Genomic DNA, 15,953 nt, shown 5'->3' with positions numbered 1-15,953 from the left:
CTCCCTTCCAGGCCACCCGTTGCCTGGCCACCTCATTAGAAGGGGGGACCACACGTGAGGGGTGGGATGCTGGGACGGCGTCCGAGGGAGCGTGGAAGAGCATTCAGTCCCTCAGAGTCTGCTATGACCTTGGAAGTCTCCCCAGCCAGCCTCTGTGTGGAGCTGCCCAGAGTCTCCCTTCTCTGGGGACAGTGTGGGTGACACTTCCCCAAAGGCCACAGAGAGCTAGAGCCTGGGGTGTTGACCCCTGAGTCCCCATTTTATGAGACGACTCATTTTAGAACCACCGTCCGAGGGATGGGGACCCCGCACCCTCCCGAGCTGTCCTGGCTCCTCGGAGACCAAGTGCGGGGGGCGACTTCCCTTGTTGCCCTCTGACCTGTGGGACCCATTTTCTTCTCCTCCCTCATCTCAGGGGCGGCCTCAGAGCAGAGTGAGACGGTCCAGCCTGGAGACGAGATCTTACACCTGGCTGGCACTGCCGTGCAGGGCCTCACGCGGTTTGAAGCCTGGAACGTCATCAAGGCGTTGCCCGACGGGCCCGTCACGATCGTCATCAGGAGGAAAAGCCTTCAGTCCAAGGGGACCACAGCCGTTGGTGACTCCTAGGCGGAGCACCGAGGCCAACAGCACGCGGCTCCTCACGGCTGCTCGTTCTCAGGGTCACTGCTAACCACGCCCGGTGGGGGACAGCACACGGGGGCCTCCTGGTGGATGCTGCTCTGCTCTGGACCCTCTGGGACACCCCCTGTAAGAGGGTTGTCCCAAAGGTAAGGGCGGCGTCACACTGGGGCTGACACAACTACAGACTATGTCTAGAGAGAGCGCGATGCTCATATTGTGTAGAACTGTAAATAAAGAGGATTTATTACCATTTGATCTGAAACCCGTGTCCCGCTTTGCAGATTTTCCCAGGACTTTAACTGTGTGGCCGTCCACCACAAACAGCGACATTTGTTTTTCTCATGAATGGGCAACGTGGGCAGAGCTCAGGGGGGCGGTGTGGACAGTTCATCCTGCTCACTTGGTGTCAGCAGGAGCAACTCAAAGGTTCAAAGGTCGCGCACTCGCACGCTGGCTGTTGGCTGGGAGCCCGGCAGGGTGGCTGAACACCCACTGGTGGCCTCTCCTGCGGCCTTGGCCTCCTCACAACACGGTGGCTGGGGAGTCTCTGCAGAGAATGAGACGCAGACAAGGGGCCGCATCCTTTTTCTGACCTTGCCTCGGAAGTCGAACAACGTCCCTCTGCTGAATGGTCACCAGAGCTGGGTGCGAGCGAACAGAGCTGGGGCCGCTTTGGGAGACACAATCTAACACCTTAAGCACTTGCAATACTGGTTTTGGTTGGGTTGGAGACATGCTCGCAGGCACGGGCGGGCCCGGTGGTAGAGCGAGTAAACAAGGAGGAATAGGGTGAGACCCAGAGGGCGGACGGCTGCGTCAACAGAACGCACCAGCAGGGGCGGGGGAGGGTAAGGGGAAATCGCCAGCACTGCCCACGTGTGCCAAGCTGCGTTGGCATCGAATGGACACAGTCTTCAGGGATCACGGCAGCATCACGGAAGAGTGGTGTGTCCCGTCGTATGGAGGGCACCGAGGCCCAGAGGGGGTGACTTATCTGGGAAGGAGACTCAGCTGGGAAAGGACCAGACAGAGGCCCAGGCGCCTGAGTGCAGGGTGCTGTGGGGAAAATGCTCCGAGAGCCGGGCCACAGGGAGACTGGGTCTGGTCACCTCTCCATGCCTGACTGCCAAGATCTGGACAGGGAAGACCCAGCAAAGAAAGACCACAGACGCAACACAGAAGCAGTCACACCCAGACCAGCCTCCATGGGGACACGTGAAGGGACTCTGGCAGCTTCTCCAGGGACCAGGAAGCTAAGCGTCTGTTTCCCGGCAATGAACCCTCGGCCCCACCTGGGGTCCTGATCATCACGCCGGTCCCTTTCGTTGCTGCATCTCATTGGGCGTCAGTGTGCCATCCTAGTCACCCTGAGAAGTAACAGGCTTAGTTCGTGTCCTGCCTGTTGCCTTGTGCGTCCCTTTCTGAATGTCGTCGAACCCCAGAGCAGACAAGAACGGTGAGATGCTGTCTGTATCGGCTCTTCAGATTTACTGGAAATGCCAAAGATGAGCAGGATCTAGCAATGGAAGGTGCGACTCGATTCAACCCCCACTCCTGCGGGATGTCACCGGCCACCCGCCCAGGGCTGGGCCACGAGGCCACAGAGACTCACACCCCATCGCCACGTCTCACAGGCACGCACACAGTGACAATTCCAATCAGGCAATTGCTTTGGTCCCCCAGCCAGCCGCCAGGTGACACACGTGGATCAACCTGGGGAAGGACAAAGTGGCTTTCCGGGAGGACCGGGAGGGGTGACACGATGGGCACAGCACTGCCCACAGGCCCGGGACACAAGAAGCCTCTTTGGGGGACCAGGCAAATTGGGTGAGCGAGTTGGGAGAGGCTAAGAACAGGGTGCAGCTGTGGGTGAGCCCACGGCCCCCCAGTGCCACCTCCCGTCTGCAGGTCCCTCCCTCCCCCAGCTCAAACAGGGCCACTGAGGACGCTACTGTGGCCCAGGATTCCAGGTTCCAGGCCGAGGGGTCTTCAGGAACCAGCAAGGAAGTCCTAAAACGAAAGCTCCTCCATTTGAGCCCCACAAGGCTGCGATTCACACGTGAGGCTGGCTCTCGGCAGCCAGCTCTTTGCAGCGACCACGGGTGCAGAAAACAATGTTTTCCATCTTCCCCAAACACCGCAAACAGCACAGCTAACAATCACGGATCCATGTTAAATCTCCATGGAAATGAGTCCACCCAGGGGCCTGTCCCGGGCAGCCCCAGTCCTTCGCTTTGCACAGCATTTTACTGACTCACATGTTCTCTCATTTGCACTGAGTCTCAAGAAGCAGGCCACACCGGGACGGGCGTTCATGTCTCCGTATTTTCCTTTAAAGAAAACAAGTCAAAACACAGAGCTGTGAAGTGACTAAGAGCACCATTTCTCAGGGCTTGGCCCCGATGCATGTTTTTTGACTCCTACTCCAGTGCTCACAAGTTTGCCCCGATGCCAGCAGATGCCCAGGACACCCAGGGGGCCCAGAGAGACAGGTCCGTGGGAGGCCAGCCTCCAGCCTGGCTAGATAGGGCTGCTCAGGGTGGCCCCATCTCAGTAAGACCTCCGCTTTCAGGGGTCTCCGGGGCTGGCGTGCCCAGAAGTGGCCGGATGGGAGATAGGACTCCCGAGGAGCTGATACAGAACAGCACCAGGCACAAAGCAGCGACCCACCCGGTCAGCATTCACTGAATGGATGAAGGAAACCTAAGAGAATCCAAGAGTCCAATGAAGATTTCTTGATGAGCAGAGGGAGTTCACCGGATGGTCTTAACGGCAGGACGCGGGGTTTGCAGTGGCCTTGGAACACGGAAACAAGGCGGCTTTCTGAGCCCTGACCCCAAGCTCTCGTGTCTTAAACTTGCTCAGATCTCTGCACATTCGGGAGTTAGTCACCCCAGGACTCAGAGGAGGGGAGGACGTTATTGTGACACCCGGGGACTGTTCCATTAGGAGGAATAAAGAAAGCTCAGGACTCTGGAAATTTCCTGCACAGACGCTGGTAGCCTGAGCAGCTGCCACATGAGGGGACTCTGGTCAGACATACGAGAGATCTTCCCCCCGAGGCTGCCAGTGGGTGTTGGGGAATCCCACACAGGATGGTGTGGCCCTGACTGGAGAGAGCAAAGAAGTCATGCGGCTGCCTGGGCCCCTTCCACGAGGCAAGGCTGTGCTCCCGGGTCCTGATGACTCACCCGGGTGAGCAGGCCCCGGGGGGCTGGCTGTCTCACAGCAGAGACTCGAGGGGCTAATCTTCCACCTTTGCGCTCGCAACACGACGCCTGGCAGGGCCTGGAGGCCAGAGGACTCCTGCCCAGCCTCTACCATAGAGGACAAGCGAAGACAATGGCCAGGGACGAGCGGGCTCCCTCCAGTCCCGCCCGTGGGCAGGGGCGGTTTGCTAAATTCCGAACCAGCTCCAAAGAGGACCGGCCCTGAGGCTTCAGATTGGGCCTTCACCAGATGCAAACCACCTGGTTCCAGGGAGCGTGTACAACTTAACTCACGCGGGGGGAAAACAGAGAAACAACCGACTCAAGTGGAAGAGAGAGGAGAAGGAATACGGGAAGCATTCGTCTTTAATGTCATCTAATTTATTCGAAGCACCATTTCCCAGGCTGACATCTCTTTAGAGGGAACACCCAGCACCGTGGCGCCAGGAAACATCCATGGGGCTCCGCGGCATGGGTCTCAGACTCTAAAAAGGCAGCAGCCTGGTTTCTAGTATTGATTCTTTTAGACGAACAGGGGACCGTGGTCCTGGAGGTGACCGGCACATAAAGGCTTTGGGCCCCAGTGCATCACGAGCGTCGCGCGGAGCCCGGGCTGAGTCCCTGTCTGGTGGCCAGAGGAGGTGTGTTTGGACGACCAGCAGAGTGCGGAACAGTTGACTGGCTTCCCCACGCCGCCCCGAGTGGAGGAAAGAGGAGCGGGAGCCGGTGGGGCCGGTGTTCCCGGGATGAGCTGCCCACCAGCAGATTCCGAAGGGCGGAGACGGGCCCTTGGTCTCCCCCGCTCTCTGTTGTCCCAGCGACGAGTGGCGGGAGTTCTCGGCCAATGAGCGAGAACATCAGTCTTACAACTTCGTCACAGCTTTCTGAAGGTTGGCATAAAATCCAGCCATGCTGCGCGGAAAGAAGGAGTCGACCACGCTGCGCGGGAGGTAGCCGCTGAGGTCGGTCTGGAAGAAGGCGACCAGGTTGGTCTTGTTGGGCTCCCTGGGGAGGAACAGCAGAGCTGCATCACCCGTCTGGGGTGGAGGAATCTGGGTCGAGCGTCGGGACGGGCGAGGACGGCCAGCCCGGGAGAGACAGCGTCACACGGAGACCTTGTCTGACCCTCGCTGACTCGCTGCCTGGGGGCCCCTCTGCACCTGCTGATTTTAGGAGGGGGAATGGCCTCTTGGGGAGCCTTCCGCGGCCCCACTGGGCTGCCAGGTGGAAAGGATCCCCAACTTCCAGCCCAGGCAGAGCACTAGTCCTCTGCACCCCCGATCAGTCGCAGAGGACTCTGGAGAACTCACTCCGTGCCACGCCCCAGGAGGAACTCGCAGACGGCCCCCGTCCACTCAGCGTCCTCCAGACAGTCTGGGAACCCCGGGGGCTCCTGTGACTCTTTCGAGGGGTCTGCAAGGGCAAAGCCATTCTCCTAACAGCGCTAAGGTGGGCTCTGCCTCTCCACTCTCACCCTCCCGGGCGGGGCCTCACAGTCGCACACGTCCCAGGACAAAGGCGGGGGCTCTGTGGGGACCTGCTGGCATTTCACTCGGACGGCGCTGCCAACAGCACCAGAGTCATCAGGAGCCCACTCAGCACAGCATCGGCCCACCACACGCGTCCTGCCGCCCAGAGGTCACGGGCTGGGAAGAGGGGACCCCTGGAACCCTGCCCCCTTCTGGGTGCACAGATGAGGCAGCTGAGGCCAGAGGCGGGCAGGCAGCAGAGGAGTGGGGCAGGATGGTGGACAGCTCCTCTGCTCCACTCCCATCGTCTCTGCACAGAGTGTGGACCTGGCTGCTGCGACTTCCCTTCTCCCCTCAGGAGGTGGACCTGCCCGTTCCTCTGCCAGGAGTGCTCCCCCACTGACACGACCAAGGCCCCTGCGTTGTGCGTGGCTCAAACTCCTATCAGGGAGGCCTCTGATGACCCCCCCCCCCGGATGCTCACTTCCCCAGCACCTTTCTTGGGCTTGAGTTTCCTCCAAAGTCTTAACGGCTGAGAACTAGAGGCGTGTACATTTGACATAATGACTGTGTGTGTCCTGACCCTCTCCCCTGCTCCCACGAGAATCTAAGCTCCCGGAGGGGAGACACTTATCTGTTTTGAGGGCCAACATCTAGGCTAAAGGTACTGATTCTGGAGTCAGATGCCTGGGTTTAAACTGTGGCTCTATCGCTCCCTGACTGTGTGATCTTGGGTAAGCAACAGAACCTCTCTGTACCCCCGAGTCCTTATCTAGAAAATGGGGATAATACAGTACCTATGGTTGTTGTAAGAATGAGAATGAGTCAACTGGTAAACTGCTTGGGATAGCGCCTGGCACACAGCAGAGCCGTGCAAGCGTTTGCTGCTGATGCTGCTGTAGCATCGTCTGTTGAGTGCACTGCACCTACAACAGACCTGTATTCCTAGGATGGGAATCGCCATGGGCACGGGTTCAGATGGCCTGCCTCAGAACAGCTCGGCTCGCAGCAGACTCTCGTACGAGGCGTTATTGGAACACAGAACGCTTTCAAGAGGCTGAGTCGAAACCCCACACTAGCTGGGTTTCGTGGGACCCTCCCGGCCCAACAACCCCGTCTGCAGAGTCCACGTGGTCACCTCTGCTGACCGGCAGGGGGCAAGATGGTCCTCATCCCAGTGTGTGTTCTCCCAGGGGTTCAACCCGAGGGAGAGAGAGCTGCCGCCTACTCAGAAAGTTCCTCTGCACGGGGTGACCAAAACCAAGTGCAGGGGTGTGTGTGCATGCATGTGTGCGTGTGCCTGTGTGCATGCATGTGCGTGTGTGCACATGTGTGTATGCATGTGCCTTGTGCACGTGTGTGTGCATGTGTGTGCATGCACGTGTGGGCACTGTGTGTCTGTATGTGTGCATGCATGTGCGAGTGTGTGGTGGGGCAGCGTGTCAGAGAACAGCAAGGCTATTTTCAAGCTCATAAAGTTTTGCAACGTTTAAGGTACGTCTTCCACAGGACATCTGAAAAGCCAGCTCAGCACAAAGAGCTCCTGGAGGTGCTGGATCTGGTTTAGTAAAACGCTGAGGCCCACAGCCCTCCCCCTGGCCCGCATGGTGAAGGCAGACACCCCCTCCTGGTTTCCGTGCGTGGGTCGCACGCTTACATGGGGACACGCCCTCATTGTCAGCCTGGGTGGGCTCCAGATAAACTAAGACCTGGGGGTTATCAGTACACAGGACGTTCCTGGTGAAAACCTGGCGATGATGTGAGAAAACAGGGCCAGAACCGTGCTGGGCTCCGTTCTGGGCCAACTCCTGGTGTCAGAATCTCCCAGCAGCCTGAGCCCCTCCACATGGTTCCTCACTGCGGGGAGACGAGCACCGTATGGTAAGGGGTGGGGATGGCCAGCCTCGTGGCCGCTCCAGGCTGGTGGATGCAGCTCAGAGAGCCCGGGAGACAGGACCTGGCGCTCAGGCTTGCACGACCTGCCTGTGACCCCGGACAGACCACCTGACCTCCCTGAGCTTCAGTTTCCTCATCTGCTAAATGGGACCACAGCATCTGCCCAGCCCGCCTGGGGCTGGTAGGAGTCCTCGCCTCACAGATAAGAACCGTGCCTCCCCAGCTCTCTCCCATGTGCCCGGTGCCCTTGCATGTGACATTGCTGATGCATACGTCGGTGCTCTGCAGCGTCTGTGCCTAAGAGCTGCAAGGCACTTTATTCCTGTGAATCATGACCAGCGTGCCCATCAACCAGAAAGCCCACAGGGAAGCCGCGGTCATCCTTACCCCGGCACAGGCTCACAGAAGCAACCGCAGGGATGGTTAAACCCTCTCACGTAGCCCGGCTTCGGGGGACAGGACGGATGCTCCACATTCGTGGCTGGAAGACAGAGCGAGGTGGTCAGTGAGCTGCAGCTCAGACAGGCGGGCCAGGGCCGCCGAAGGGCAGCCACCGTGCACACAGACCATCGCCTGGAGCCTGAGCACTCAGCCAGGGGCCCTGCTACTGGCCTGAGCCCCTCCTTCCCCCAGCCCTTGTCCCTTATGCTCACACACACACACACACTCACGCTCACACACATGCACACACTCACATGCTCACACACACACTCACGCTCACACACTCATGCTTGCACATACACATGCTCACACACAAACTCATATACATGCACACATACACTCACTCACACATGTACACACACGCACACATACACATGCACACAGGCCCACACACATATGCACATGAACACACACGCACACATACTCATGCTCACACATGTACACACACTCATGCACATACACATACTCATGCTCACACACATGCACACGAATGCACACACACATCATACACACACGCACACACACACGTACGTGCATACACTCACGTCCTCAGCTTCCCCAAAGCCACCAGAACAGTAGAGAAAAGAACATTCCAGGACGTCAGGCTGGGGACGAGAAGGGGAGGGCGCCCTCTGGAACCTCAGCCGACAGTGGTGGGCATGCACCCACCACCCGCCTAGGGGTGAGACCCGGAGGACGGCGGGGCTGCAGGCTCCAGAAGGAGGCACCACACGTGAGCGGTGGGAACTCTGCTCGTGGCCAGGCGGGAGGGAGCGCACAGCCCACAACCCTCCCACCAGGTGCTCCCAGGCCCAGGGCGTCACTGCAGCCTGAGGTGTGATGCCAACGCTAATGTACATGTCGAGGGCACCGACCACGAGCCTTGGCAGGGACGAAAGTGGTGCTGACCGAATCTGAGACCCAAATAAACTCGCTCGCATGTGGACTCCCCCGCCTCAGCCCTTTGCGGCACAGAAGCCGCCAAACTCGACAGGGTGAGGCATGCACAGGGCCGGGGACCCAGCTGTGAGTCCCCCGGGGATGTCCAGCGGGTCAGCGGCCCCCAAGGACCTGGGCAGGTGTGGAGAGAGTCCCCCGCCGTCACTCACCGTTGGAACTGATGGTCCCGTCCTCATACTTCTTGACCAGCGCCACATCCACAAAGTCTCTGGGGGAGATGAGCTTCATGGCGGCCGAGGGGGTGGCGGTTCTGGTTACGCACAGCGTCTGCCAAAGCAAGGGGAGTCCAGCGCACCTGAGGGCCAGCCGTCTTCTCCGGCCAATGCCCCACTCAGTCCCCATCATCAACCCACACCTGTCCCTAGGGTCCAGAAAAGGGGAACAGCATGGACAGTAGGGCGGCGCTGTGAGCCAGAGGGTCTAGCGTGGAGCCACCATGGAAGTGCCAGGTGTCACTGAAACACACCCAGTGTGTAAGGTCCACGGCTATGACACGGGCTGCCCATGGCGGAGGAGGGCCACTCTGAGCTCACGTCTCAAAGATCTAAGAGCTGCCGTTGACTGAGCACCTGGTAAGAGCCTGGCTGGTCCAGGCTCCCAGTTGTCCCTCACAGTCCTGAGAAATGGGTACCTTGAACCCATCTGACAGGTGAGGAAACTAAGGCTTGGAGAGACGAAGGAATTGACCTAAAGCTTGTGGAGGAGATGTGACTTGAAGATGGCCAGGCCAAGGGTAAGGCAAGAGAGGCCACTGCTTCCCACCCCATGGCTGACCTCACCCTTACCCAGCCCTGCGAGCAGGACCCCTTGAACATGTGTCCTGCACAGTTTTCTGGTTTCCCCTGGTCCTGGCCCTGGGGGGGTGCACCCCCTGGACCTCCCCTGATCTCAGAATATGCCACCAAGTCCACTCTCCACTCTGTAAGCCAAGACACCCCAAACCATCCCATGCTTCACCCCGCTATCCCCTCCCCCTGCAGGGCCCCAGTCCTCTCAAGGTCACAGTGAAGAAGCACAAGTCGGGCCCGAGGACGGGCAGTGCTGGGAGACGTCTGGGGGCCAGGCCAAAAGTGATGGAGAAGGTCTCTCCCTCTCTGTCTTCTCCCTTTGGGTACTAAGACTCAGGCACCGTGTGTTGCTGAGAAACCTTTGACCTTGGGGTATGAGGTTCAGGGTGGGCACGTGACCTGGGGGCCTTTGAGCACCTGACGACTCGGCCTCCACGAGGCCTTCTTCCTAAAATGACCCGCCTGCCAACGAGCTGCAGGTTCTCCTTCCCCTCTTGAAAAGGCACCACACACCCCATCTTTCTGGATTCTTCCTACCCCACACCGTCTCGGGCTGCGAATTCCCCAGCGTCCAAAGGGACACTCGGGGACGCCGACTCCATATTTCTTGAGAGCATCACATGCTGGAGCTGGAATTTCGTGCCTTCCCCTTCCTGGAGCATGTTCTTTCTAAAGGTGAAAGCTTGCTGTTATAAACACGGTAGTTTCGCCTTTCCTGAATTCTGATATTTTGTGTCAGAATGGCAGAAGCGATGAAAATAATTTTTTTTTTAAATAACTATGCAGCTTCTACTCCTTGTTACTGCTGCAAAATGCATGTTCCTGAAGGAGCATGTGGAGGCCAGATGGAGACGACACTGGGAAGAAACAGTGAGGGTGGCAGCACGCGTTATAAACACAACACGCCCGGTGCAGTCCATCCATCCCAGAGTTAAAAGATTTGAGATTTGACAAAATCATGCTGCTAAATACCAACATGCAAGGAAGGGCCCATTCTTCGCATTTTCATTGTTTCACTAAATAACAAGGAGCCACCAGCTGTCACTGCCTCTGCTTTTAGGAAAACTAAGCTCACTGGGTTTTCCTGTTTTTGCAGTAAATGTCCACTGAAGGCTGGATCTTTCTGGCAATAAGTCATATCTTTTCACGAACACATGAATTACCTAGAAAAAGACCTCCCATCCATCTCATTAAGGGATGTGAAATATTTTACTTTTCACGTTTGATGGTCCTTCATCAACATTTGTAACATAATATTATTTTAATAAGTTCCACTCATCTTTCAATGTAGATTTTTTTTAACATTTTGAGCCTTATAGTCACAGGAAACATATGATTTTTCAAAATTTAATTTCAATTTATATACATATTCATATATTAGAATAGATATATATTAGGATTATATATATGAGGATATATATTAGGATATATTAGAATAAACATATTAGGGTAAAATTCAGTAGGCTACATGGAACCTGAAATTTGAGTTCAAAGGAAAAATGATATAAAGTTGCTATTTACGGAAAATCTCTTCACATATTTTTTAAATGGATGATAGTAAATAAAAATCCATGTTACTTAGATACATCTAAAAGAATGATGTCATCGTTTTGTTCAAAGTCACCAGATTTATTACAGGTTAAAAATGACACACTTTGCAATTTATGATGACAATTTCAGATGTCAACTAGATGTGTGAGGATGATGTATAGTTTCTCAAAAATCTGCTGGATGTACACAAGCAAAACATTTGGACTGTTGCACTAGAGGACCAATAGGGTCAAGCAGGGTCTGGGGTGCGGGCTGCCTTGGGGTGACACAGGCTCAGCCTTCAGGAAACTGGGTGCCAAGGATCGAGGGTCCTGTGCAGCCCCGATCAGCAGCCCAAGCAATGGAAGCAGGCATGCTCCCCCAGGGATGAGCCAGGTTGCTCAGGGAAGAGAGACCCTACAGCATCTCCCAGCGAACCCTCCTGGCAAATTGGCCAAGAAGGTAAGAACGATGTGCACGCTGCTACAGAACGCAGCACAGGTGGGCACCCAGCCTTCTGAGCACTGGCAGGCTCGGGACGGTGCTCTGGGTACAAAGGAGCATGGACAAAACCACACTCCTGTGGGGCCGCTGAGGGAGCCGTCAGCGGGACCCAGCCTGGGGCTGGGGCGAGGGCTAGGGTTGCTAGGAGGCCGGGAGCCTGGAGACCTGGAGGCCGGGAGCCTGGAGACCTGGAGGCCGGGAGCCTGGAGACCTGGAGGCAGTGGCAGGCTCTTGAGCCCGCTCTGCCACTTATTATCTGTGTGAACCTTGTACATCTCTCCACCTCTGGGGACAGTTTCCTTCCCCAGGTGTTCAGCTGAAATGCTTTGAGCGTGTGGCATTGTGTAAAAGGGCTCAGTAAGTGACGCTGCTTATCACTCGAATGATCATCAGGGCAGCTCAGGGGTCCCCCAACAATTCCTAAAGCTTTCATTCTCCTACGTCTCACCACTCACGGTATCAGACAAAGGAGTCTAAACACGCTAAAAAAGTGCAGCCACTTCACTTTCAAGAATAAAATCCCATTACGATCATTCTGTTATTACATTTGTATTATGTTTTAAGGGGCAACAATCCACGTTTCCTCAACTCCAGCCATGTGTACACAATTATTTGCATACTATTTTCACAATTTTTTGCCGTCTCTGGTAGCACCTATTGTCATTCACTCAATATTTCTCTCTAAGTGTGTTCACTTTTTAAAATGTAGATAAATCCATTTTGAAAAAGGAAGTAATTTAACTATCAGAAACTGGGAGGGGGGTGGGGGGAGAATCACTTGGCACAAATAAAAGGCAACTGCAAAACATAGATAAGAGAGATGATTCCATTCTGATTCTGAGCCTGAGGCCAGCTGTTTTGTTATAACAGAGGTTATCAAGTGTCAAGCAGGTGACAAGGGCACGTGTGCTCCTAACTGAGATTCTCCCCTTCAAGTTAGCTGAGAGATTAAAGAAGAACTCAAGTGGGGTGACCTCATGATTCAATTTCCCAGTTGACTGTGTAGGAGCTAATATCACCTTTTGTACCCCAGGAGCATGTGTCCCACCCTTCAGGGAACTCGGACACACACTCTTGTGATAACGAACTGTAATGAACTAAAATGCAAATTCTTGATCAAGACAAAGACCACCCGGGTCCTACTAACTGACCAGTAAAGAACCATGGCTTCAAGTTTCACACCACCACCTGTGTAAACACCCCACAGGGTGGCGCCCTGTCCACCGATGCCAAAATCAAGACACCACTCAAGTCAAACAGGTGGGCAGCATTTCCCCAAGGCAACTTTCTTGTTAGTTTTGGCTGTGACATTTCTTTTCTCCTTAACTTCTATAATCAAAACAAGGTGGGTTCCTAATGCTACAGAGGATCCCAGGACAGGACAATCTAGATCCATCCTGTCTAACATGGCAGCCGCTAGCTCCGCATGGCTATTTAAATTTACATTGAGAGTAATGAAAATTAAATAAAATTAACAATTCATTTCCTCCAACTAGGCACCTTTCAAATGCCCCGTGGCCACATGGGGCTAGTGGCTACTGTATCGGACAGCCCAGTTACAGAACATACCCTCCATTGCACAAACTTCTACCGGGCAGCGCTAGCCCAGAACATGGACTTCTTACCAATGGAGGAACTGTCATCCAGAAGCTGCTACCTGGCACAGCCCCACAGCTGGCAGAGAATCTGGACTCTCCAGCCAGGACTCTCTCAATTCATTATCGTGGCCCCATTAAGGAGCAACATTTCAAACTAGAGCTGACGGGTCAAATCCAGGCACAGCTTCAGCATCTTCGGAGCTCATGTGCACGCTGCCCTCCTCCCTCAGCTGCTGTGTTCTCTCAGCTGTTTAGGGCGTCTCTGCCTCTCTGAGTCACGCCGTTTCCCACCTGTACCTGAGCCAAGCTGGGCTTGGCGTTGCAAGTGGCAGGCAGCCTGTGTTCACTGGGCACCAGGGCTTTGCAAGGTACTCCCCTTGCCAAAAGGTGTCACTGACCCCCTCCAGAGGGCACAGGGTCAGGTTACCGTCTGCGGATAACCGTGTTTGGAAAGACTTACATCAGTGATGCTTTGGATAACTTCAAAATGGGACACGTTCTCATCCCACTGCTCTCGTAGGCTCCCAGCAAGTGGCTTTATGCAGTCCCACACCTTCTCTGGTGGCCCATTCACAATGCCTTCTCCTCGGTACCTGAAGCACAGGAAAGAATGTGACCCCAAGGCGTCAATCGAATTTGTTTATCACCCTGGGATTAGATACAAGGACTAGAGGCCATGTCCGTCAGCCCTCTTTAGGACAGCCTTGCAGAGAAGGGGCTGAGATCTACCAGCCCACCTCCCCTCAGGCCTGCAGAAATGGACAGTGAGCATTCACAAGAATATAGTCTGCTGGAAATCATTTAGTTAAAAACAGAAGCTTTTCTGGAAGAGAACTGGAGAGTTGATTCCAGGGTGTTAGGGTTGATCGGCGTCTTTAAGGAAGCAAACGCACAGCAGAGACATCAGCAAGGGAGTGGGCCCTCTGACAAGCTTTGAACAAGGCATGCACTTACAGATTCCCTGGAAACTCCACAGATGGCCTCCAGGAAACTGAAACTCCATTCTGTCAAAAGGCACAGAATCGCAGAATTTTAGACCTAGAAGGGCTCTGGGAGATCACCAGGTCCAGACTCCCATTCTACATAAGCAGAGTTGGGGAGCCTCAAGAGATGGGGTTCTCTAAAGTGACCCAACTGATAGGGGGCGGAGTGGGGACTCATCCTGGACAGAGCTGCCCCCCATCCCCCACAGAACGTGAGGGAGAAAGGGATCCTAACTCGCTGACTCCAAGAGTACTGGAATGGTTTTTAAAACAACTTAAAAGCCACCGTGCACTTTGCTTCCTCCAGCAATTTAGGCGTACTTGTTAAAAATCATAAGCGTCAAGCGAGCCAAGCTATTCCCAGGCCACCCTCCTGGGAAGGCAGAGAGAGGTGCTCCCGCGACGACGAAGGGAGTGAAGGCTCCGGAGCCTGGTGCTTCCGGTTCTAATCCTAACCCCCATGTACCAGCCAGGCAACGTTCGGCACGTCATTCAATGAAATAAGGGACAGCTACTTACCTCCCGGGGACACTGTGTGCACAGCACGCCCAGTATTTTTTAAGGAAACAACCCCTAAGGACAACTATTTTTTAAGGAAAAACAATCCCTACATTTTAAGGAAACAATCCCTCCTCAATCCAGCTCCAGGGGCTGGAGCGCAAAAGACAGCAGAGAGAGGAGGAGCCCGGGGGCTTCGGGGACCCCGGTCCCCTCCCCGCCCAGCTCCTCACTCACGCCTTCCTGGCAAATCTTCCAGCCCGACCGGTCTCGCCGGTACCGGAGCACCTTCTCGGCCACCGCCTCGCCCATCTGCGCGGCCAGCGCGCCGTCCATCGCGCCGGGAGCTGCGCGCGGGGAAGCTGGAGAGGTGTCCCGTGACGCCTGCCCGAGATCTGCGCAGCCGGAACGCCTCGGCCTGGACGGAGCCCGGAGCCCCGACCCCGCCCCGCCTCCGCCCCGCCTCCGCCCCCGGATTGGTCCGCGCCGCCAGACGGCCCCGCCCCGCCCCGAGATTGGCAGGCACGCGGTGCGCAGGGCCGAGCTCACGGAGACTCGCAGGCGGGGCGGTGCACAGCGCGCCCTGCGGGTCCCGCGGGTCCGCCTCCCGCCCGCCCGCGCCTCTGGGCGGGGCCGGGGGCGTCCACGTTCGGTGAGGCCGGGCCAGGCCTCGCAGGGCGGCTCAGCTTGCTGAAGAGCTTGGACTGTGTCCTGAGTCGCGGAGCCTGCGGCCGGGTGGGAGCAGGGTGGAGTTTGCACCAGTTTCGCCTTCCGGGGCGGCGGCTGCAGGAGTGGGAGAGGGAATGCTGGTGGAGGCCGGGAGGCGGGCCCGGTGCAGCGACGGTGGAGGGACGGCGGCGGCCTGGAGCAGGGCTGGCCGGTGGCGGTGCAGCGGAGAGGGCCCATCTTAGAATATTTAGGAGGGAGAATGTAGAGATGTCCGCGATGGACGTGGGGGCTGCAGAGGGAGGAAGCATCAGGACCCCCACCTTCTGGCTTGAGCTGGGATGGGGAAGAGACAGTTCTGGGCGTATTTGGCTGCAGGTGCCTGAAAGACCTCGCACTGGGTGGGCAAAGGCAGCCTGGGTTTCCTCCTCTTCAGCACTGTAACCACCTAAGTATTTGAAAAGGGCAACACTGTCTCTTTGTTTTCTATTTTGTGTGCTTATGGTTACCTTTAAAGGTTTGAAAAAATGGTGCGAACAAAATGACTACTTGAAAACCGTTTTTGGAAGATGTGTTGGGCTGCCAGGTTGTAAAGCCCTAGATGGGGAATTAGGGAGTCCAAGTTCTAGACCCAGTTTCACCACTATTCGCTGTGTGGTTTTGGGCAAGTCACTCTCTGAGGCTCAGTTTGCGCCAACATGAAATGGGACGATAATAAATGCCTCCTGGTGGCATTGTGATGTGCAAGTGAAGTAATGCCCATGTGACTATTCCTAGGAGTCATAAA

At 55.9% G+C, this 15,953-nt stretch overlaps 2 protein-coding genes across 4 annotated transcripts in view; one reads left to right on the top strand and one right to left on the bottom strand.

The window, feature by feature from the left end:
• The window catches only part of IL16 (interleukin 16), a 109,046-nt gene extending 108,160 nt beyond the window's left edge, over nucleotides 1-886 (top strand). For all 3 annotated transcript variants that reach the window (XM_070617185.1, XM_070617180.1, XM_070617190.1), the window contains one exon: nucleotides 416-886. In XM_070617185.1, coding sequence (XP_070473286.1) covers nucleotides 416-609 — 194 coding nt within the window. In that variant the 3' untranslated portion in view covers nucleotides 610-886. The remainder of the gene's footprint in view (nucleotides 1-415) is intronic.
• Nucleotides 887-4,198: 3,312 nt separating this feature from the next.
• STARD5 (StAR related lipid transfer domain containing 5) lies at nucleotides 4,199-14,973 on the bottom strand. The gene is made up of 6 exons (XM_008523304.2): nucleotides 14,738-14,973; nucleotides 13,974-14,023; nucleotides 13,480-13,612; nucleotides 8,749-8,866; nucleotides 7,586-7,679; nucleotides 4,199-4,838 (listed from the first exon to the last, which is right to left on the bottom strand). The coding sequence occupies exons 1-6, from the start codon at nucleotides 14,834-14,836 to the stop codon at nucleotides 4,697-4,699; spliced, it is 636 nt and encodes a 211-aa protein (XP_008521526.1). The 5' UTR covers nucleotides 14,837-14,973; the 3' UTR covers nucleotides 4,199-4,696.
• Between the last annotated feature and the right edge of the window lie 980 nt (nucleotides 14,974-15,953).

Source organism: Equus przewalskii, chromosome 1 (assembly GCF_037783145.1).
Source record: "Equus przewalskii isolate Varuska chromosome 1, EquPr2, whole genome shotgun sequence".
NCBI classification, from domain to species: domain Eukaryota; kingdom Metazoa; phylum Chordata; class Mammalia; order Perissodactyla; family Equidae; genus Equus; species Equus przewalskii.
Note: the sequence above shows the minus strand (reverse complement) of the source record. Positions and strands in the feature narration are given on the sequence as shown.